Consider the following 24,441-nt stretch of genomic DNA (forward strand, 5'->3'; position numbering starts at 1 on the left):
TAATTGTGTTTTCTTGTATTAAGGGTGCCAATATAAAGACCTACTAGGAATCCTGGAGTGTTACTCAACATGAGTGGATAAAGGGAAAGCCACCTCTTGGACCTGAAGCATTATTATTGGTCCCAGCTCAGGGACAGAGCCAGCACAATAACACAGGTCATCTTTGTACAGTGTTGACCTCTCAGAGTGCATTCACCTCCAGTACCCCATTGAAACCCCTCAACAACTCTGGAAGGAGTTTGAGTAAAATGAGACCCAGGAGTTGAATGACATGCCCAAGAAGTCACAGCCAGAAAACGTTGTGGTTCAGGACGTATGACCCCCAGGCTGTGTTCTACCCATCATGCCCTGCTGGCCCCCCCACTGGCTCTCAACTTATTTTGCAAGAATAGAAAACCATGGCTCCACCTGGAGACCAGAAAGTATAAATCTCTTCTTTCTACCTCACAGGACCTTTGTGAGGAGGCAATGAGGAAATTGTTATGAAAGAGCTGATGTTATTACCACCATTATTACCCAACTCATATGTATTTGCTCCTTTTCATAACGATGACAGTTCTCAATTTAAATGCCAAGACACTGCTGTGTCTTGATAGGTTGCAGAACTTCCAAACACTTTATTAATAAGTGAAATGCTGCATTTGGTGAATTATTTACTTAATTCGAATTATTCCCAGAATAACATCTTTTAATGGAATGTGTTTTCTTTAGTGGCAAGAAATGGAATTGTACATAATCCACATCCTAGATCAAATAGGCTTTAGCTATAATCTAGGAATGGATGTGCCATCTATGGGAACATTCTGGATGGACTGATTTAAAAAAGAGTGGAAATCCCTGTTATTGGATATATTCTGAAAGTGTGATGCCTAAATCAACGAGTGTGAACAGTTTTATAGCTCTTGATATTATGAAAAATTACCTTCCGAAGGTATTTTGCAATTTTTTTTAGCCTTTGATATTGTATGATTCCCATTTATAAAACTGAAGTTCACTGGTGCTAGTCTAATAGTGTCAGTGAGCTTGTATAACACATTTAAGAATAAGTGTCATTGCCCTGGCAATGACAACCTACAGCTCCAGTCGGGGCACATACAGAAGGTAACCAACCAATGTTTCTCTCTTGCATGGATGTCTCTCTCTCTCCCTCTCCCTTCCTCTCTCTAAAAATCGATAAAAAAGAGTGTCATACAGGTAAAAGGAGTGCGGGTAAAGGGAGTGTGGGGGTGGAATAAGGTTTCAAGAAGAGGAAATAATATGGGTAAAGACCCCAGAGTAGTAGGGAGCTCAGGGTAGTTGAGGATGGAGAACTCTGTGTGGCCAAATTGCTTGGAGCAAGGGGGCAAGTGACATGAAATTGGGCTGGAGAGGAGGGTAGAGGCCAGAACACAAAAGACCTGTCTGGCCTAGGTGAGGTCTTGAGATTTCATATCAAGGGTTAGGGGAAGCCACTAAAAGTTTTTGTATAGGGGGAATTATTGAATGTTAATATTTATCTGTTTTTGTATGGGGTTGCAGGCTGAAAAGAGTGTGTTTTCCTGTCTGCCATTCTTTGGGACAAAGTAACAGTCTGAAGGGTGTGGAATGGAGTGAATTTCACTTGGGAGATGGGAGAGGTCAGGAAGTGACTGAGAAAGAAAAGAAGGCGAAGAGAAGCACAGACATGGGTGTAATAGGAAGATTTTTCAGTAGAGAAGGGATGTTAGAGCACACTCATTTATTCAACTAAACTTCATTTAGCACTTATTAGATTGCACACACCAAAAAAGACACTGGTTATATCTTCGAGATGGGATGGAAGCAGAGAGAGGAAAGGAGCAAGCCAAGAAGGCTTTATGGATGAAATGAGATTGAGTTGCTTATCTATCATCTATCTATCTATCTATCTATCTATCTATCTATCTATCTATCTATCTATCATCTATCTATGTTAATCCTCACCCCAGGGCATTTTCCCATTGATTTTTAGAGAGAGTGGAAGGGAGGGGGAAGGAGAGAGAAAAGAGAAAGAGAGAGAGAAAGAGAGAGAGAGAGAAAGTGAGAGAGACACATCAATTGGTTGCATCCCACATGCACCCTGGGGATCGAGCCTGCACCCGAGGTACATGACTTTGACTGGGATCGAACTCAAGACCCTTCAGTCCACAGACCAACACTCTATCCACTGAGTCAAACCCTGCTAGGGTGAGTTGAGTTGCATTTTCAAGGAAAAATAAGAATTAGCTAGAGTGATGTCTGAAGGGGGGCGGGGGTTGGGAGGGATGGAGAAAGGGGGAAGAAAATTCGAGGTGGAAGGACCATCTTCTGTGAAGGAATAAGAAATAAATGACACAAAGCAGTCTGGAACAGAGAGGACCTGAAGGGAGATGAGTCTAGAGAGATGGTGGGGGAAGGAGGGGCTGATCATAAAGGGCCTTTTGTGTTAGATATTTGAACTTGAATAATTTATTATTCTGTGCTAGGCACTGTGCTAAGTGCTTATATGCATTAGCTCACTTATTCTTCACAACGACCCTATGAGAGGGGCATTGATATTATGATTATCCCCATTTCATAAATGAGAAAACCAAGTCTGCAGACTTAGAAATAACCAAAATACTAAAGTGGCTAAAGCCACACAGCAATATGTAATAGATTTTTTAAAAAAATCACACTTAATTAGAAACTCTGAAGACTATAAGCTTTCAGTCAGAGAAAATTAGACTTGTTAGAAATAATCAGTACAAAACTGAAACCACAGTGGCTTACACTGGACCTTGCATTTTTTTTAAAAAATATTAAGTCCTAATTTCTTTCTTTCTTTTTAAAATCTTTATTGTTGAAAGTATTACATATGTCCCCTTTTCCCCCATTTATCCCCTCCAGTCTACCCCCGCCCCCTGCCCCAGACCTTCACCACCCTATTGTCTGTGTCCATGGGTAATGCATATATATATATGCATACAGTGAGCCTTGTAAATTTTATAAGTAACTAAATTTGATGGAAGAATAAGGTATTCTTGGTAAAATTTACACCTGGACAAAACTGACCCAGGAAAATTGGACTCAGACATAAAACACAAAGGAACATTCACAGTGGGAGAAGGAAGCTTGGTATGTAAAAAAACTGATAGGTAAGTTGAAGTTTTACTAAAGAATTCAGAAGGAAGAAAGTTTATTCCAATGAAAAGGATTTTGTTAAAGTGCAAAAATAAATGTGGAAAAAATTAAAGGTTGTGCTCTATTCCATTACGTATGGAATGAAATTGGCTTAATGGAATTTGCTCTGGAAGAATGAAAATGATTATGTATATACGCTCCACATAATGTTAGTACGATTTTTTTAAAATACATTTGAAACCGTAAACATGGGTTCCGTTGGGTCCAAATCTTGGGATAACAATGTTCTTTACTTTGCTGCTGTGACTAAGGGCAGAGAGAGGGGAGGCTTCTGGAGGGGCTGGAGAGGGAGGGAGGCAGCATTCCAGCTGGAAGATCTTTGAAAAGACGAATCATGTAAGGTGAGGGATGTGGGCACTTAGGACGAGGACAATTTCTTGAAAGAATGCATTTAAGAACCAGAGACCTGGGTCTGGGCACATTTCCACTAGTGTCCACTGTTCGCTGCTATTTCTGTCTTTACTGCCTATGCTGTGGGGACCCAAAGACTTCCTCGTATGTTGGTTGCAAATGAGGGCAAGTGCGTTCTTTCAAAAGGAGAAGTGACAGCTGTGAGGAATGTGCCTCTCCCGACTTTCCCAAATTGGGAAGGAACCTTAGCTTCTCAAGAAGGAGGCTCTCAGTTCCCTGAGGTCAGCGCAGAACAAGTGGACAGGCCTGAGCAGCGACGCTTTGTGAGGGTTACTGTCTGTGGACAAAGGGCATTCAGAGATTTTTATTTATTCATAATGTCACTTTTACAATCAGCCCTCATTTCTCATTCGCATGTAATCTTCAAAAGAGCATTTAAAAATCTCTTGATATTACAACTAAAGTTCATAGGTTAGATTATCATTCGTCCAACTATGTAAAATTTAAAAACTGTAAGTCTACATCATTGGTTTCTGGTAGCATTACACATTACTTGAAAATATATTTAATTTTATGCTCAAGTTAATAAGTTTTTGTATATAGTACCTATTTCAACTTAAAAATTTGAATTTAAAAACTTTATTAAGAATGTTAAACAATCAAAGTATAATGTATAAAAAGCTTTACAGAAATAAGAAATACACCTCTTTGAATAAGCTATGTACACAATATCTACCTTTAAAAGATATCCATTAATTAATTTATTCATTCATTCAAGAATGTGCCCAAATGCCCACTGTGTGCAAGGCCCCGAAGGAGGTGCTGGGGATATGAATAAGGCACATTAAATCCAGCGCAACCCTACCCTTTGGGGGCTTACAGACTAGCGGAGCTTTTCAAGATACTGCCTAACAAGTGAACCAGAAGTGATGTCTAATGTAAAGAGGAGCGAATACTTTTTGCCTTGAGTGTTAGTATAGTTGTCTTGGCAAAAGCTTCTTTCTTTTCATAATACGCAGCCTCATTTACAAACGTCGGGTACACAGTACAGTCTCCACCTAATGGGATTGTCTCTCCATCAAGAGTTAAAAACACAGGATCCTCAGGGCGCAGTGGTTTCCAGTCTTGATCCTCTCAGGAAACAAAATACACAAATTACATTCGGTTTCTCTCCTACTTTCAACATTTTTGTGTGAGGCTGTAGACAACTGAAACATTTAGCACCGGATTCTGTCAAAAGAGATACAAACCTCCTACACTCTGCCAAGAGCCCCCCTCCCCCCTTTCACTATGCTGTTATTGATCAAACCAGACAAGCAGCAGATATTAGGGACCTGAGGAGAGTCAGGAAACGGCAGAAAACATTCCAAAGAAAGAGGCTTTGATTGTTGTGCTCTAACTTACTCAGCGGTGATCGCAGGGAGGTGGCAGCAGTGTGGTGAACTGCAGAGAACATTAGCTCTGGATCTGCCACTGATAGCTCGATGGCTGTGGGGAAGATCTAACTTCTGAGCTTCTGCTTTCTTATGCTAAAATGAATATAATCATTCCTCCCACTTGGCAGGAATTTTACCTTCTTTGACAGCTCCTGTCTGACCACCCCTTCCTGCCTCATTATTCTCTTAGAGCATCTGGTTTTCTTTATTTTAACATACACTTTAGACTTTAGTCTATCTAGACTAGTGGTTCTCAACCTTCTGGCCCTTTAAATACAGTTCCTCATGTTGTGACCCAACCATAAAATTATTTTCGTTGCTACTTCATAACTCTAATGTCGCTACTGTTATGAATCGTAATGTAAATATCTGATATGCAGGATGGTCTTAGGCGACCCCTGTGAAAGGGTCGTTTGACCGCCAAAGGGGTCGCGACCCACAGGTTGAGAACCACTGCTCTAGACTGTGACTTCCACAAGAATATACTAGTAGACCATGTTCAATGATGTATCCTACAGCCAGCACAGGATGCACTCAGTAAATATTTATCACATGAAGGTATGCACACCTTGCTTACACTGCAGTGTGTTTGAGAATACAACAAATGAGCCAACATATGTAAGATCCTTCATGAACTATAAAACTACTCACTGGGGGCGGGGGGCTCATATTTTGAATATCTTAAAGAAACAGCAAATGTTACCTGCAGATTAGGGTGGATAATAGCAGCAATTTCTCCATTTTCATTCCTGGGATAATCAACTTTCTCCATTATTTTATAGACTTCAATAGCACAAGGGGGAAATTCTTTCCCTAAGGCAAAAACAAAATGTATAAAATGGCAACTGAAAAAAGGAAGTTCATACTTTAAGGGAAGAACAATAACCAAAAAGTGAAGACATACAGTTGCGGATTGAATGTCACATGTAATTGGAAAAAAAAAGAAGACAGTCACAGGGAGCACGCACAATGTCAGCTGAGGATGTTCATAAATAACATGAAGCCAAAAGATGTTCTCAAATTATTCCTGTCAACACACGTTCACAAGTACATTGCTGGACAGCCGAAGAAAACACCTTAAAAAGCCAGTGTGAGAGAAAGAGCCTGGGGCAGGGAGTCAGGACTCCCGGGCTCTAATCTCCTCACTGTGTAACCCCGAGCAAGAGGCGTAACTTCTGCGGGCTCATGTTCTTTACCTGTCAAAGGAAGGTTTGGATCAGCTGGTCTTGGAGCTGCCGTCTAGCTCTGACACTCTATGCCTGCATATGCTCAGGAGACTTCTAGCAGGTTAGGTGACTTCAGCATCATGCTCCTTCTCTTAACTAAGTACATTAACCACTGGACAGATCTTGGGATGCAGGCAGTCTGCCACCAGTGGAGTCCAACTTCCAAAGATGTAGCAACACGAAGCAACCCAACGCCCAGAAACTTGAAAAAGGAATAGTTTACATGCACCAGGCAATCTCTGAGCAAACAGGATGAACTTCCATCAAATGTAGAGCCCACAGTGAGCTATGGTTGCAACTCAAAGGAAAACCTTCCTTTGCCCTTAGAGCAGAAAGTACAGCCAGGGTTGGGAGGTGGATATCCTGTGGTCACTTCTGTATCAGTTAGATTTGGCTGCTTAACACACTATCCCAAAACTTCGTGGCGTAGAACCATGATCCTTTAATTTATCTCATGACTCTGTGGGTTGGTTGGGCAGCTCCTCTGGTTTAGGCAGGCTGGGCTGATTTCTAATTGGCTTGCTCATGCATTTGTGGTGAGCTGGCAGGTCAGCTGGAGGCTGGGTGATCTAAGATGGCCTTCCTCTCACGTCTGGCATTTGACAGGCAACAGCTGGAGCTGCAGGACTACTGGCTGGGGTGTCAGAGTCAGCTACTTCTCAGCTTCCCATTGTCCAGAAGCATAGGGCAGACTGATTCACATAATGGCAGTGCGGGGTTCCCAAGGGCAGCAAGAGAGCAAGCCTCAAGGTGCAAGTCTGTTTCAAGCCTCTTCTGTGACACAAAATAAGTCACGTGGCCAAGCCAAATTCAGGGGGAAGAGAAATTGACTCCATCTCTTGGTAGAAGGATTTAAAACATCACACTGCAAGGGCATGGATGCAGGGAAGGAAATAATTTGTGGCCATTTTTACAATCTATCAAACCTGTCAAGGTGAAGATGGAAACTTATCAGATGTCACCTTTTTAAACCAGAAGCTCCATTGGGAGGAAAGGAAAAAGAGGTAGGATACAAAGGAGTATGTTTGTTGCTACTTAGGTTAGAAGGAGCCTCAAATGCCTGACTTCATCGATGCTTGGGTATTCTCCATATCTTTCAGGCCAAGTGTGGTCCATTCCACTGCTGGTCAGCTTTATTAATTGGAAATTTCTGTCTCCAGTTAACTTGATCCCACTGATTCTATTCTTCCCTCTGAATCACAGAAATCGTGTCTAACGGCTCTCCAATATAACACTTCTGAAGCTCTAAAATAAAATCACCCTTAAGCCTTCTTTCGGCCAGTCTCAGCATTCTGAGTTCTATCAATCACTACTCATATGTGGCAGGTCCATGAGAATATATGTGAAGGTACTCTGTAAACTGAAGTTCTATGTGCATCTGAGGGATTACTTTTATCATGGTTTTCAAACTCTTCAACATTCTCAACTTTCTCCTTGGCTAACCTCTACTTTATAGACATTCCTCCTGAAATATGGACTCCAATTTATCCACAATTTATCCACAATTCTCCAGGTGCTGTTTATCCAAGGCAAAAAAGAGACCATCACTGCCCTCATCCTTGGATTTAAAAAAACAACAACATAAAAGCAAAACTTTGTTCCTGATGTATTTAACCTAAAACATCTGGTTTAGACAATTGTTAAAGATTGTCAGGACTTTTTGGTTCCACCTTCTGAATGGGTATTTTCTTGCAGGCTTCCTGCCACCTATCACTTATATAAAGGCGTGTCTCATCCAAGTCACTGATAATAATGTTGAGTAGCACAGAGCCAAGGATGGAGCTCTTCTGCACATTTCCAGAGACTTTTCTCCAGGTGGTTATGATCAGCATTCTTTGGATAATGGCACTCTTCCCACATTAGGTAAAAATCCACCAAGATGGATAGTCTAAATTAATAGTGGCTTAAAATGTTCGAATCACAGAATCCTTTGCTTAAAAGAAATGTTACAGGGTAAGAGCAAAAGATCAGATAGAAGAACTGCTCTGGTTAAAGGGCAGGGGTTTGGCTGCCATGGAGCTACTAGGACAACTACTAGATCCCACCCCTCTGATAGGAATCTATGGACTATGATTTGAAAACCATGTTTTCCCACTCAGGTTTGTTGCCTTCTACACAGGGGATCACTTCTTAGCATACTATATCCCACACTTACTATTTGAAGGTGTGATTAAGTGGTGACTTTTCCAATACCAGGCCCATTAGACGTATAGAACCTGTTCTCAGACAAAGGTGGTGACAAGCTAATTTTCAGTCTTTATGACTTTGGAGTCAAAGGATTCCCAAGCACAGAAAAAAATGCCAGTGATTGCAGTAAGGTGCACAGTCTGAACTTAAGGAATTATATTCCCCACAGACACTGAACTATTCACCAGCTTTGTCACTGTAATGACCAATTCCTCAACAACAATTTGAATTCAGCCTGTTGGAATAATTATTTACATAGGATGTCTTTTTAATTTTATTTTTATTATTATTTAAAAAAATTTAAAGTAAACTTATTCTAAAAAATAATTAATAGACTACTTGTTTTTGCTTAGTTTTAGATTTACTGAATATATGAATAGATAGTACATAAAATTTCATATATCTACCCATTAAATTATTTCTTTTTTATATTTTTTAATTGATTTGAGAGCGGAAGGGAGAGAAAGAGAGAGATAGAAACATCAATGATGACAGAGAATCATTGATAGGCTGCCTCCTGCGCATCCCACACTGGGCATCAAGCCCACAACCCCAGGATGTGCCCTGACCGGGAATCGAACCGTGACTTCCTGGTTCATAGGTCGACGCTTAACCACTGAGCCACATCAGCTGGTCTTATTTCTTAATTACAACACATAATTCTTCTTGGAAACAATTAAAACAAATTTAACTTGTTTTTCCTCCTCCTCCTCTCCTCAATAATCACAGTTTGGTGTGTTTTCTTTAAAGACTTTCCCTGTACATTAACATATATATGTATACATATTCTAGCAAGTGTTTATTATTATTTTGGGGAAATTGGTATACTGCATGTTTTGGTCTGCAACTTGCTTTCTTTAATTAACAATGTATTTTGAAGCTCCTTCCATGGTGTGTGACTGTTAACCAACTGATGGATACTCAGGTTGTTTCTATTGTTTTGTTGGCACAAGCAATGCTATGGAAGCCACCCTTATAGATGACATATTGGGTGTGCATGTGTTTGTGTTTCTTTGAGATGTGGAATTGCTGCATCATAGGATTTGTGCATTTTCAAAAGTGGATACTGTAAAATTATTCTTTAGCATGTCTTTCCCATCCCCCTTTCCTACGCCCTTACCAACACAATATTATCAGGTTTTAATATTTTCCTCCTCTAATGGGAGAAAATACTTTCTCATTTTAATTTGCATTTCTCTAATTACTAGTAATATTGGACATCTGTTCATATGCTTTTTGGACATTTGTATTTCTTAGTATATCGTTGTTTTTTAAAAATGGGGTTAATAGGAAAATTAGGAGAGATTTAATTGGTAGTGGCTTTTCTTGAATGTGTCTATTCTTGTCATTGAGGAATGGCTGAAGTGAATAAACTTTTAAAAGACACCTAATATCCTGAGCATGGCAAATTTGACGTAGGCAACAATTGCTATTTCAGTGTTTAGTGGTGAAGTTAGCATGTGTGCTCAACTCATCTACCTTTTCTAATATATATATATATATATATATATAGTTGATTTCATAGATGAAGAGAGAGGGAGAGAGAGATAGAAACATCAATGATGAGAATCATTGATTCGCTGCCTCATGCACACCCCCTACTGGGCATCTAGCCCACAACCAGGGCATATGCCCCTGACCGGAATCGAACCTGGGACCTTTCAGTCCGCAGGCTGACGCTCTATCCATTGAGCCAAATTGGCTAGGGCCCATCTCCCTTTTCTGATATATTTACACACACACACACACACACACACACACACACACACACGCACGCACACAAGCTAACCATTAAGGTAACAACTCCCGCCTACTACTTACCTTCATTGAAATTATGTATAAAATCAAGAGCATATTTAATCATTTTCCTCATTTGATCCAAAATATCAGCTCTCAGAACCCCTTGAGGCTGGGGACCAACTTCTATACCTAGGTACAGAACAGGAGATAGTCACATTTATGTATTAGAGTATAAAATTAAGCATTTTAATATATCAAGGTATAGACTTCCAATCAGGAAAAATTGGTACAAAGTTAGGCCATGTAGCATCAAGAAAAATTATTTGAGACATAATGTTGGGCAAAAACTAAAGCCAAACATTTACATGTACAAGTTCTATGCAAAGTGAATGAAGACTAGGAGGGAACATGAAAAAATCAGTTATGTTACAGTTGCAAGATCTTGGGGTTTTTTTCTCTTTAAATTTCATTCAACATTGCCAAAATTAAAAAAAATCATAATATAGTCAAAGGGATGGGCAAATATATACTGCCATATAAAAAGCTGCTAAACATATCAGTAGATATGTATTCTAGCTAAGAGCAGCATTGCCCCACAGACATCATACACCAAGATTGCTCTTTCAATCTTTGGGAATCATATGCTTTATTTGGTGTCACAGAGAAACAGGTTTTCTATCCCTTATTGTTAAGCATTAATTTGTTTCAAATAATTACCTAGACTTGCTCCAACTGATCCCTTGATTATGCACCAAAAGTACCACTGATTAAGTAAGCAAAATGATTTTAAATTTGCTTACATTGTTTGACAACTTTTTTTATTATATACTAGAGGTTTTTGCATGGCTAGGGTTCCTAGGCCTGGCAGGCAATCAGGGCTGATAGGGTCCTTCTGGCAGCCAGCCAGAGCCTTCCTTCGTTCCACACCACACCTTTGTGGTCAGCACACATCATAGCAAGCGATAGAACTCCCAGTCTCCTAGTCAAACTCCTGCAGGGACACTTTGCATACTAGCCTTTTATATACATAGATTTTTATTGATTTCAGAAAGAAAGGGAGAGGGAAAGAGAGACAGAAACATCTATGACAGTAATGGTGAACCGTTTGAGCTCGGCGTGTCAGCATTTTGAAAAACCCTAACTTAACTCTGATGCCATGTAACATATAGAAATTTTTTGATATTTGCAACCATAGTAAGACAAAGATTTATATTTTTGATATTTATTTTATATATTTAAATGCCATTTAGCAAAGTAAAATCAACCACAAAAATGAGTTCGCGTGTCACCTCTGACATGCGTGTCATAGGTTTGCCATCACTGATCTATGATGAGAAAGAATCATTGATTGGCTACATCTGAACATCTCCCACTAGGGATTGAGCCAGCAACCCAGGCATATGCCCTTAACTGGAATCAGACCCGGGACTCTAGTCCACAGGGCGATGGTCTATCCACTGAGCCAAACCAGCTAGGGTGACAACTTGTTTTGAAATTAAATTGCTCTTGGTAAAATTGTGACAGCCATTTTAATGATTATAGTGTAGTCTGCCAACCGTTATGCTAATAGGGCATTTAGGAAAGAGAATGGAATATAGAAAAAGAGGCTCTCTGTGTGAGAGGGTTATGAGAGTGCTTGCTTGCATGCTGGAAGTTCTGAAAAGTAAAGATGAGTTCACAGCCCAGTAACTGATAGGGCGAACACGTGAATGGATAATAGCTTATGGGGCACTCTACTGCAAGGAAGGGGCTAAGTGGGATGTTCGGAGAAGATTTTCCATGGATCTTTTGTGTTTCTGCACATCTTACCAGCAAATCGCTGACTGCCTTGGTTCCAAATTATTTTTCAAGAACGTTTGTATAGTGAACAGTATTGAAAAACAGGGATGATATCTTCCTTGGAGCAAAGGGCAGGCGTGTTTATTGTACATTATAAAAGACTCAAGTTCTCCCAGCTTACTGTTTCCTGCATGAAATGCAGAAAGTTGCTCAGTGAAACTGAGGAAATTTTATATAGTTTGGACCTGCCCAGAGTGAGTTTGCTTACTACTTGATTATAAGTCCCAGTGATGAGTTAAGGTAGCTATAAATATTTTTTAAAAATAATTTTCTCAGAGTTTCATGTAGGACATATTTTGTTTAGTTGTGACAATGTGAAATATGACTTACCAACAGGATACTTGGCTATAGAACGAGTGGTTGCATATTTAAGGGAAGGATGCTCAATAAGATAAATATAGCAGGGTAACGGAGCCAAAGAAGTCTGAAATGAATTGAAAACATCTTTCTTATTATGTCAAGACCATATGTTTTGTTTTCTTTGCTGCTAGAGAGTCAATAATGCCTTCAATATGTTTTACTGTATCAACTAAAATTAGTAAGACAGCTTTATAAAACACACTCTAAAATCCAATATTGTTCTTAAAGCTTTGAAAACATAAATAAACTACATATAAATTGAATGATGCATAGCTTCCTGGGTAAAATGTATATTAAATTCTCAAGAACCATGATTAAGAAATATGAAATAAATTTTCCTTCAGAATGGATTTGGTTATTTCTTTTTTTAAATCAGTGGTTACACTTACTGTTTAGCTTAGTATTGCTCTTAAAGAATGTTGTTTCTAACCCTGTAGTCCAGGTCTTTGAATGAGAATTCAAGACAGGCCTCTCAGTTTTGATAACAATGTCAGCTATGCTGCTTCCATGCCTGGCAATCAAAGCATTCAGCTTTCCTTCAATGAGCAATGAAGAATAGCTACATTATGATCTCCTACTAAAACTACCTTTGAGTCAAAAACTCAAAGGAAACAAAAATAATAGTTAATATTTACTGTCTTCCAGATATTAGGCTAAATACTTTAAATACTTTATCTCGTTTAAGGTTTTAAACAGCCATATAAGTAAATGTTACTATGTCAACTTTATCAAATGAGGAAAGCAATGTATCTTGTCCAAGGTTAGTGAATGAGAAAGCCAGGATTTGAACCCAGGTTCTCCTGGGTACATGGGACAAACTCTTTCCATTAAATCATACCAGCTCTCTGGAAAGAACGAAGGGTATTTATTACACAATAATAGGCAAATAGATGATTATTTGTGTTTTTGCTTGGTTGTTATTTCCCAGCAATTTTTCTCTAGCTACATGCACTGTATTGCTAAATTTTTCATCTTATAGATTTCTGAGCTTTCAAATGATTAGCTATATGAAATATTGAAAGATCAGATGTGTGCTGGAGTATCTGAATGAAATGGAGAGAAGGACAGACTAAAGAGAGACAATATTTTTATCGTTGGTCAATAGCAGTGATGGTGAACCTTTTGAGCTCGGCGTGTCAGCATTTTGAAAAACCCTAACTTGAGGGAAACTAAGATGGCAGCATAGATAAACACCGGGAAATTGCTGCTTCCCACAACAATCGATAAATGCATCAAAAACACAAGGTGGACATCATCCAGAACTACAGGAGGGCTGGCTGAGTGTAAATTCTACAACTAGAAGGAAAGAAAAGCACACTGCCAGTGGGAGGAGCTGCGGAGGTGGAGTGCAGAGGTACGGAGGCTCGTGCGCGCGGAAAGGGTCTGGCACCTGAGGACGCAGCTGTCTTTTTGAATCCGGAGGGAGACACAAGCTCCCGACGGCTCTGAAATCCGGTTCCGGGAAGTCTCTGGGGACCCAGGACTCATACGGGGAGATACTAGACTGTCTGGCAGCGGGCGAGCTTGAGAGTGGCTTTCCCTCAGAGGTGCTTGCAGCCATTGCCGGGACACTGGGACTCGCGACTCCTTAGGGCGGGGCTGAGGCTCCGCCATAGCTGCTTTCTCCGCCCTTTGATTTCTTGAGACCCCGCCCCGCCCAGGCTGCGGCAGAGGCTTTTGCATATGAATGCCCCGGCCATTTGCAACCTGTAATTACCTAACCGCAGCCGGGCCAGATAGACCCAGAGCTTCCAAGAGAAGGCCCAAGGCCCCACAGCGGCTTACATTGCTACACAGCTGAGCATCATCAGGGCACTTCCAAACTCCAAAAAAAAGGAAGGGGAATCTGCAGTTCTCTTTGTAGTTCCTGCTGTGTAACCTCAGGCAGAGGCTAAATTAGCACCTCCTTAGATCCAAGAGCCACTGTACCCAGTGGTCAGAGGGGAACCATCCAGATCACAACTCCTCAGAACCATAAGGGACACACTCAGGGTGCAGTCTCAGTGAGCACCAAAGCCCCACTGAAGCAAGTCTTGCCCCAGAAGGGTGTCTCCAGCACAGAAGTTCTCCCACTGCAGACACAGCTGATTCTCGCTGCCAATTGCCCTGGAGGTCAATTCCTCCCAGTGATCCTACAACAACCAAGGCATAGCTACAACAAGACTGTGCACAAAGCCCACGAGGGGGTGCACACCAAGAGTGTCCACCTCAGGTAACTGGGGAGGCTGAGCCACTGGGCCCTACAGGACACCTAGCACACAAAGCCACTCTATCAACACAGGGAAGCAGCCAAAATGCGGAGACAAAGAAACAGGTCACAAATGGCAGAAATGGAGGAAAGCAAACGACTGGATATTGAGTTCAAGGCCACGTTTATAAGGTTTTTCAAGAATTTTATGGAAACCGCCGATAAATTTAATGAGTCCCTCAATAAGTATAGTGAGACCATGGAGGACATGAAAAAGGACCAACTAGAAATTAAGCATACACTGACTGAAATAAAGAATAATCTACAGAGATCCAACAGCAGACAAGAGGATCCCAAAAATCAAGTCAAAGATTTGAAATACAAAGAAACAAAAAATACCCAACTGAAAAAGAAAAAAGAAAAGAGATTCCAAAAATATGAAGATAGTGTAAGGAGCCTCTGGGACAACTTCAAGCGTACCAACATCAGAATTATAGGGGTTCCAGAAGAAGAGAGAGGGCAAGATATTGAAAACCTATTTGAAGAAATAATGACAGAAAACTTCCCCCACCTGGTGAAAGAAATAGACTTCCAAGTCCAGGAAGCGCAGAGAACCCCAAACAAAAGGAATCCAAAGAGGACCACACCAAGACACATCATCATTAAAATGCCAAGAGCAAAAGACAAAGAGAGAATCTTAAAAGCAGCAAGAGAAAGAAACTCAGTTACCTACAAGGGAGTACCCATACGACTGTCAGCTGATTTCTCAACAGAAACCATGCAGGCCAGAAGGGAGTGGCAAGAAATATTCAAAGTGATGAATAGCATGAACCTGCAACCAAGATTACTTTATCCAGCAAAGCTATCATTCAGAATAGAAGGTCAGAGAAAGAGCTTCACGGATAAGAAAAAGCTAAAGGAGTTCATCACCACCAAAGCAGCATTATATGAAATGCTGAAAGGTATTCTTTAAGAAGAGGAAGAAGAAAAAGGAACTCTTACCATTTGCCACAGCATGGATGGAACTGGAGAGCGGATAAATACCACATGATCTCACTCATTTGTGGAATATAATGAACAACATAAACTGATGAACAAGGACTGATCCAGAGACGGAGAGGCATTGATTGGACTGTCGGGCTTTGGAGGGAGGGGAGGGGAGGGTGGGGGTAAGGGGGAAAGATCAACCAAAGGACTTACATGCAGGCATATAGGCCTAACCAATGGACATGGACAACTGGGGGGGGGGGTGAGGGCATGAGCGGGGGGTGGGGGGGTAGAGGGTAACATGGGGACAAGGACACATATGTAATATCTTAATCAATAAAAATATATTAAAAAAAAAACAAAAAAACCCCCCTAACTTAACTCTGGTGCCGTGTCACATATAGAAATTTTTTGTTACTTGCAACCATAGTAAAACAAAGACTTATATTTTTGATATTTATTTTATATATTTAAATGCCATTTAACAAAGAAAAATCAACCAAAAAAATGAGTTCGCGTGTCACCTCTGACATGCGTGTCATAGGTTCGCCATCACTGGTCTATAGTCAACATTAGATAACTATTTTTGGAGCTTCCTAAAACTGTAATTGAACTACTTCCACCACACCATTTTAAAGTTTGGTATTAATTTTACCAAATAGCCTATGATTTGACAGCTGTCTGGATAAAAGATTTATAATTTTATAGACAGAAGAATCTATAAATGTTTTATGATTTTATTCACTGTATTTATCATGTGACTCATTTCCTCTCCCTTTTCTCCTGCTTGTCACCACAACCTCCATTCTGATGCTCCTCCCACTTCCCCATCTCTCTTAGACCACCTCCCCCTCCTGACACTTTTCTGGTTGTTTTATATTTATAACTGACTTAAAAGTACAGGTCTTATGATAAGTTATAAATTAGTAACATTGACATTACCTTAATGTAATGAAACATCTGAATTAAAAAGTCATTCCGGGAATCTTCAAGAATAAGAGTGCATCCCATGTTAGAAGTAGTATTGTGAAGGTCAAAAATGATGTCATAGGAATCTTCGCTGTCTTTTGGACCAAATAAATGATTTATTTCTTGAGCCCTTCTCACTTCATATGGCAAATCCTCTGACATTCTTTTGCTGTTATTAACAAAAAGAAAAAGATTAAAAATATCTGTGGCTAATATAACACAAATATACAATAAGAACACAGTGTATAAGGAACCAGTTGACAAACTTTAATATGAAAAACCTGTGAGGGAAGTGGAAACTTATTTGAAAACTTTAAAAATGAAAAATTACAATTTTTCTTTATTTGATTCTATGTACTGTTGCATCGGCATGATTGCAAATAATATTTCATTATGTGGCTGTCAAAGGAAGGACATTTCAAACAGAATTTACCACTTGACTTCAACTTCAAACAAAATATAATCATTGATTTAATCAACAATTTCTTAGTAGTTATGTGCACTGAGATATTCTGGGCCTAGTCTAGGGGTGGGGAACTTTTTTCTGCCAAGGGCCATTTGGATATTTATAGCATCATTTGCAGACCATACAAAATTATCAACTTAAAAATTAGCCTGCTATATTTGGTTAAACATTTAGTTACTTCACCCCTAATGCCTTGGCAGGGCCAGACCAAATGATTTCCCAGGCCTTATACAGCCCACAGGCCGGATGTTCCCCATCCCTGAGATAGACAATCAGATGGAATTGTTTTTGTCCTACAGCTAATTCCAGTGCATAAAAATAGTTAAACTTAGATAATGTTCACATTCTTAATTGAGGTCTGGGAACCACTAGTGATCTAGGGATAAGCTTTATAGACAAGTTTGTAAAACCTGAGAAAATGCAAAACTTTTGCAGGTATATGCATATTTTTTTTCTGGGATAAAGCGCTTAATAGTTTTTATTGAATTCTGAATTGAGTCTCTACCTGTCCCTTCTCCCCTCCAGTAATGGTTAGGATATATTTTCCTGCATTAAACCAACCATTTCTCTATAATTCCATCTATGTATTTCAATTTCCTGACTATTTTTGCTACTATCTTCAAGAGACTTTGCATCTGGATAATTCCTGCCTGGAATGCTATCAAGAAGGTGGAGCAGCTGTGCTTTGGCTAGAAAGCAAAAACTCTGAGGACAAAAGTGCATGCTAAGGATGGTGCAGTGGGAAGATGAGAAGAACCTGTGGCATTTATGATATAATTGAGCCACTGCATCTCTGGATTTATTATTTGTGAAAAAGAAAATCTTACTTGTTTAAGCCACTGTCTTTATGTTTCTATTGTATATAACCAAACATAGTTCCTAATGAATATATACAGTGTAAAGATGATGTGTTGTGGAATTGTGCACCTAAAATCTGCATAATTTGTTAACCAGTGTCACCCCAATAAATTCAATAAAAGGGAAAAAAATAACAAAAAGTTAATTCATGCCCTGGTTGGCATGGCTCAGTGGTTTGAACAATGGCCTGCATACCAGGGAGTTGTGGGTTTGATTCTGGTCAAGGGCATGTACCTGCGTTACAGGTCTGATCCCTGCCCCTGGTCAGGGTGTCTGTAGGAGGCAACCAGTTGATGTGTTTCTGTGACACTGACTTTTCTTTCTCTATCCTTTCTCTCCCCCCATTCCCTTTCACTCTTTCTAGAAATCAATGGGAAAAATACCCTTGGGTGAGGATTAAAAAAGTTAGCTCACGAAACATCTCCATTAGATCCTTCCACTCTCACCTGATTTGCTTCTAATTCTCCCACCCAGTTGCTCAGAGTCAAGGCTTGAAGTTTTATGCCTCGAGCCTGAAGGTCAGGTCCTCAGGAAGAGTCCCAGAGGAGGAAGCTGAAAGAACAGGCAGGGGAAGATCCTAAAGGGTGCAGTCAAACTCTTACTAACATCTATCCTGGGTAAGAGATTTGTGACATCTGACATGAAGATAAAGCATTTTTGAAGTTAAAATTTTAGGATTGGATATACAAAGTATGACTAATGTCTAATTGCCCTGGAAAAAAAATATTTTCCATAAAGTGAGGCATATTTGTACTAAAATTCGTAACCAACTTTTGATCTGAGGTGATATTAAACTTAAGTAACCTTCTAAACTCAAATGAGCATTTATTAGAAAATGAGTACATTAGCAGTGCTGTGTTAGTTGTTCCTGGCCCCATCTTATATCTTAGCTACTCGACTATGAACTCCGTAAGGGTAGAAACCATGTTTGCACATAGCTTTGTACTTCCACAGTACCTGGCAAAGTGCCCGTGAAAAGTAGGTGTTTAATAATATTTTTAGGTAAATGAAAGAAGTGGTAAAAAGAAAACCCTTAGGAGCCTACATATCTACAATAGTAGCTATAATAACATAAACAGAGGCAAAAATAACTAATCAAAACATACCTGGAGTGTTATGGTTGAATACTTTCATTAAACAAATATTAATCAAAACATAACATTTTTCTTAACTAGAACTTTATGTACTATCATAAATATAGTAGCATGAAAACATAGCAGTGAATCACTTAGAAAGCTAACAGATACATATGTACCCAAGTACAGTGACCAACCACTAATTTAATGTAAAAGACTATTAATTGTGTTCTTTTAAAGATAGATTTAAAAATAAAACTGTTGCTATTTATCTCCGTCTGGACAGAATACATTTAAAAAATTAGTGAAGGATAGTCTGATGCTTAACAAGGTTTATGAAAGAGCATGTGAATGCCCAGTTTAGAGAAATGAATAATTCGTAATGGAGCGTGATTAAAGTGAAAGTGATCTTAGTTGCAATAGCCACTATATGTATAGACATGAATAGCACACACACGCTTTTTCCCACATATACCACTTTTCACATACACACATGCATTCACAATATATAGTCTTACCCAAGATTTCCAGGGTCAAAAACTCGATTCAGGTCACAGTCAATATATCTGGTACACTTCTTCACTGCTCTTGGGTTGGTGATAAATGGCTTTACCTCCAGTCCTGTTCTCTGAATCTCAGCGCCATTCTCTAGCCAGTGCTTAACCAGAAATACTCCTGTTAGCTCATTCCCGTGAGTTCCTCCAAAGATAGCAACCTTTTTTATGGGATCTTCAACAACATGATAAGTCATTTTATCAAGTAATTTTTATCTGATTTCTGCAATTCGGAAGAAAGAAGAGCAAAGAAAACTTACTTCCTTAAGAAAAGTTTAGAAATCTAAACGTGAATGAGACTTTTGCCAAAGTGCAAAGTACAGAGTTCTCTTGAGTGGAGTGTATTTTAATTTTCTGTTGCAAATCTGAGCCCTGTTTATTATAGGGCACTCCCTGCTTTAGCCCTGCCCTTTACCATATTTGGATCAAAATATGCAGAGATTAACTAAAGTTACAGCTATTTACTTTAACTTCTAACTCCCTCAAATGGTTGGTAGATCTAAGTGCAGTGATAAATTAGTATCTCATAATAAGACAAAAATTGTGTTTTCTCTTCAGCTAGAATGCCATCTAATGGTGCTGTCATGGCCATTTGTAGTTATAAAAAGTTTATACTTTTCTAAATATAAAACTATAATATGCATATTATTATTCAATATTTATAATTTCTACTTGTATTTAAAAAGATTTCTTCTCTGAAATGAGTTCAGGTACAGCTCATCTGAGAGCATCTGAATCTTAGCTCTCTAAACAGTTTCAAAGGCCGGTCCTCAGAGACCTCCTCTGGAACTGCATCCTTTCCTTCAGAATTCCTTTTTATTGTCAGACACACAAGAACCAAATCAATGACCACCGGGACTTAAAAAGCTACTTTGAAACATGCCTTTAATTTATTTCTCATAAAGTTTTTGGTAATTCTGTGTCAACTTCTTTAGGAATCTTTCTTTCTTTTTTGGCTCAATGCTCACTTTTTTTTGGCTCAATGCTCAAGAAAAAGTAACTGTTAGCAATTTTCAAGACTTTGTCATGCCTGAAAAAGTCTTGGGGCGTGCTACATGTGCTAACCAGATTGTATGAGTTTATGTAGACACAGCCAGCTCAATTTACTGGCAGCAGAGGCTCTCCACTGGACTGTGTTACTCAAGAGGGGTCTTATTAGGGGAGACTAGCCAGAACACAAAGATGGTTACATTCCTTTGGAGATATGGTTCTGAACCAAATCTGATTTGATTTCATGCTCAACCATCCAGAAAGTCAAATGTGATCAAGTACTGGAAACACTGTGTGTACTAGTGATGCCAGACTGTTTGCTAGGGGTGCAACAAGAGGAATCCATTACTGCAGAGCAGTTTAATCTGTCTTGTTTTTCTGAATATGTTATCTCAGTTTATTCATGTATCCACTTTTTAAATAGGGTGTGGTAGGTACTGACACTCCATTACAGGGGTAAAGGAAAGATAACTTAAGCAACTTGATTAAGGTTCCTCAGCTGCCAGTAGACAACCAGGCCTGGGACCCAGGTTTTCTGATTTTAAGTTTAACTTCAGTGTTTTCCCAGAACAACAGGGTGCTTCCTGTTAATTTTGGCCTTCCCCAAAGTTCTAATTTTGCTCCTCTGGAATTCACGTAAACAGTCACTCCAGTGTGCCTCAGAAACAAGCAAGCATACAAACAAAATACAAGATAGAAATATAAAATGTGAAAACTTCAAAACATTTATTCAACCAATTCCTGTGTGCTTTCTTTAAAAGATTATAACCTAGAGATAGTGAAAGCAAAACAGTGAAACCTAAATTTACATATTAAAATGACTGTCCTACCCTAACTCAAAGCCCCCGTAGCTTTTGATTTTCTACCCACGTCACTGTACATTTGAACACTTCAGTGTGGAGAGGCTGAAAACGAGCATAAGTACAAACAGATGGTAGTTCTATTGTGTAGCTACTTTGGTTTTAAGAGCAGTAACTATGGTGAATTATTAACACTTGCTTATATTTTGTTTGGGCTTCTGACGATTTGGGGTTAGTTGTGTCCTCTGCCCTAGTCTCTCTGGAAGTGCTGCTGCAGTTACTTACTCATGGCTGGCACAGATGACTGGTATTTGGAGACTTGTTTCATGGAATTTTAACAGGTCAGCACTTTGAAGCCCATTTAACATTCATAAGTAAAGTTTCCCTTACATACAAAATGAGTAACTTTTTTTGATAGTTAATAAATCCCTGTAAATCTGTCCCATCCTTACCTTGTTTATTGTTAGAGTCTGTCTTCTGTGGAAAGCTTTATTAGAGAAAAGGAGAGCATTTCCTTAGAGCTAGAGCAAGCGGCTTTTCATACTCATACCCAGTTAACTTCCGAAAGATTTTAACTCCCTGTTTCCCAAAGCACACTAAATTTTAGAGCCCCCCAAAAACCACTTAAAGAAATTAGTCTAGCCCTAGCCGGTTTGGCTCAGTGTATGTGTCAGCCTGCAGACTGAAGGGTCCCGGGTTCGATTCCGGTCAAGGGCATGTACTCGGTTGCAGGCTTAATTCCCGGCCCCGGTGAGGGCATGTGCAGAAGGCAACCAGTCGATGTCTCTCTCTCATATCGATATTTCTGTCTCTATGTATTTCCCTCTCTCTTTCACTTTCTCTAAAAATCAGTGAAAAAATACCCTCTGGTGACGATTAAAAAATATTAGTCTAGTTTTTTGAAAGTTCAGAGAACCAAGAGTATACAAAGTGGAACCCTTTCTAGTTGTCACAATCTCATTATTGGGTTGAATATTTAATGTTTGAAGTACTTAAAAGAATAAGCCTAATAACTTCCAGCACTACAAATGTTTTGTGTGTGTGTGTGGTGGTGGTGTCTGATTTATTGGTAAAATAATGTAGTTTAAAGCAAAGGGAGAGTAAACTTTTTATAGTCATGGCTGTCCAATAGATCAATGCCAGAAATTTTGTGGGAATCAAATTTCAGGTGGGATTGTTTTTAAAATAGTATATTTAAAAAATAAAGAGGATCTTTTCTCCAATATTATATGTAAGGTGTCTCATATATAATGTGGTAGTCCAGCAGTCATGTAACCAAACTATTCTACTTTTTCTTCTTCCCCTAGGGCCATATTGCTGTCACCATCCTGAACAACTTTCTAGGTGGAAATAAATGATAACCAGGACAAGATAGGGATAAGGTAGATAAGTCTGTAAGCTGCTATCAAAGATTGCACATTGCTCATGCGTATAATTCCTTACAGATATAGTACAGGATGTTGTTTATAGTGGGTTTACAGTTTTCCTTTTTAATTTTTTTTTTTTTTTTAAAAAACGATTTTAGAGGGAGAGGAAGGGAGAGGGAGAGAGAAACACACCGATTGGCTGCCTCCCACATGCTCCCCACTGGGGATTGAGTCTGAAACCCGGGCATGTGCCCTGGCCGGAATCGAACTGGCGACCTCTTGGTGCATGGGGGGATGCTAAACCGACTGCGCCACACTGGCCAGGGCTATAGTTTTCTTTTTAATGAGATCTCTATTTTGCCAGGGATAGGTGGGCAGTGTGTGTATATGTATATATTATGTAGATATGTACGTATCAGGTTAAAATTGGCTTCCTTGAAGCTTCTACTCATTTTTTTTTTTTTTTAAAGTCTCCTCTCTGGAACCATGACGAGTAACAAGTCTTTTTAGACACTTTGTTTAAAGTCTTTTTTTTCCAGATTAAAAGAAGACTCTGTTGCTTCAGACTGTTTCTGCAGTTTAGCGTTCAAGGTTCCATATTAGCCGGTCTCAAGCCCACCTCGAATCCTATCTCCCCGCACCCTCCTCTGTTGGACCTAATCTTCAAAGAAACCGCTCTTGGTCCCATGGTGCCCTAGTCCCAGGCTTTAACTCACAACCTTCCCTGCACCTCTGCGCTCTCTACACCTCCTCCTTCACCCATTCCAGGCCTCGAATGGCTGGAACGCATGGTAACCCCAAAACATGGTCTTGGAACCCAGACAGAAGGAGAATCACTGGCCCCGGCCTTTAGTGCGCACTCAGTAACTGGCAGCTTGCTATACATAAGGGCTAACAGTTAGAGAGCATTTTCTGGTTTAGGATTTTGAGGACAATTAAGTTAATATTGTTTTGCTGTTCACTAAGCGGGAAATGCAGGTCTAAAGGGGGTAAGTAACTTGCCCGAGGTCACCGGTCTGGAAGCAGCCGCCTGGAGTGGGAGGTCAGCGTTAGGGTCACGGCTCCATCCCGCTCCTTCCGGCCTGGCCTGGGAGGCGCGCGTGCTCCCCTCTCCGAGCTCCTGCAGCCCTGGCCCTGCCCTGGCGGCCGCTCCCCACCTGCAGGGCTGTCTCCTGGACCCAGGCCTCAGCTCTCGCACCAGCCAGGCCGGCCTCCTGTGGCCGGTGCCCTGATGGCTGTGCCTGGGAAACGCAGCCCGACCAAGGAGACCCTGGACCTGCTTCCGAAGGCCGGCGGCCTTGGACTCATTCTCTTCGAGGCACACGCGGTTGCCACCAGCATCGTATGGACTGACGTCCAGAACCGAAGAAATGACCCCGGGGGTGGGCAGGGGGCAGGGCGACTGGCCCTCGCACAGATTCTGACAAATCTGGGGCAGAAACCGGCTGGGCAGATCTGCCATCGTCTCACCCGTGACTAGAACACAGTCTTTCTTCTCTGGGCAGAACTCTAAAGAGGTAGCGCCCTCCCTGCACCTCGTACATGACAGTGTGAGGACACAAGGGGAGGCGTGTCAACGTCATGGTTCCTGGGAGAGGCGGTATTTGTCCACCTCAGCAGAGGGCCCCGCGCCATTGTGTGCTCACTCCCAAGGTGGTGGCCTCTGCGCCTGCGCGGGGGGTGGGGTGGGGGGAGCAGGGGAGGCCAGATGGGAGGGCAGCGTGGTCTGAGGTGCGCCTGCGCAGACTTGAGGCACGCCTGGCAGTGGTGGTCTGAGCTGCGCCTGCGCAGACTTGAGGCATGCCTGGCAGCGGTGGTCTGAGGTGCGCCTGCGCAGGTTCCTGCACGCCTGTGCCTGCGCCTGCGCAGGGCTCGACTTCCCGCGCTT

The 24,441-nt window shown here is 40.6% G+C and overlaps 1 protein-coding gene across 1 annotated transcript; it reads right to left on the minus strand.

Annotated features, from left to right (window-relative positions):
* Positions 1-3,859: 3,859 nt before the first annotated feature.
* Positions 3,860-19,731, minus strand: ASPA (aspartoacylase). Its single transcript, XM_036342055.1, has 6 exons — positions 19,361-19,731; positions 16,416-16,611; positions 12,269-12,362; positions 10,181-10,288; positions 5,650-5,759; positions 3,860-4,641 (listed from the first exon to the last, which is right to left on the minus strand). The coding sequence occupies exons 1-6, from the start codon at positions 19,591-19,593 to the stop codon at positions 4,444-4,446; spliced, it is 939 nt and encodes a 312-aa protein (XP_036197948.1). The 5' UTR covers positions 19,594-19,731; the 3' UTR covers positions 3,860-4,443.
* Between the last annotated feature and the right edge of the window lie 4,710 nt (positions 19,732-24,441).

Source organism: Myotis myotis, unplaced genomic scaffold, assembly GCF_014108235.1.
Source record: "Myotis myotis isolate mMyoMyo1 unplaced genomic scaffold, mMyoMyo1.p scaffold_m19_p_17, whole genome shotgun sequence".
NCBI classification, from domain to species: domain Eukaryota; kingdom Metazoa; phylum Chordata; class Mammalia; order Chiroptera; family Vespertilionidae; genus Myotis; species Myotis myotis.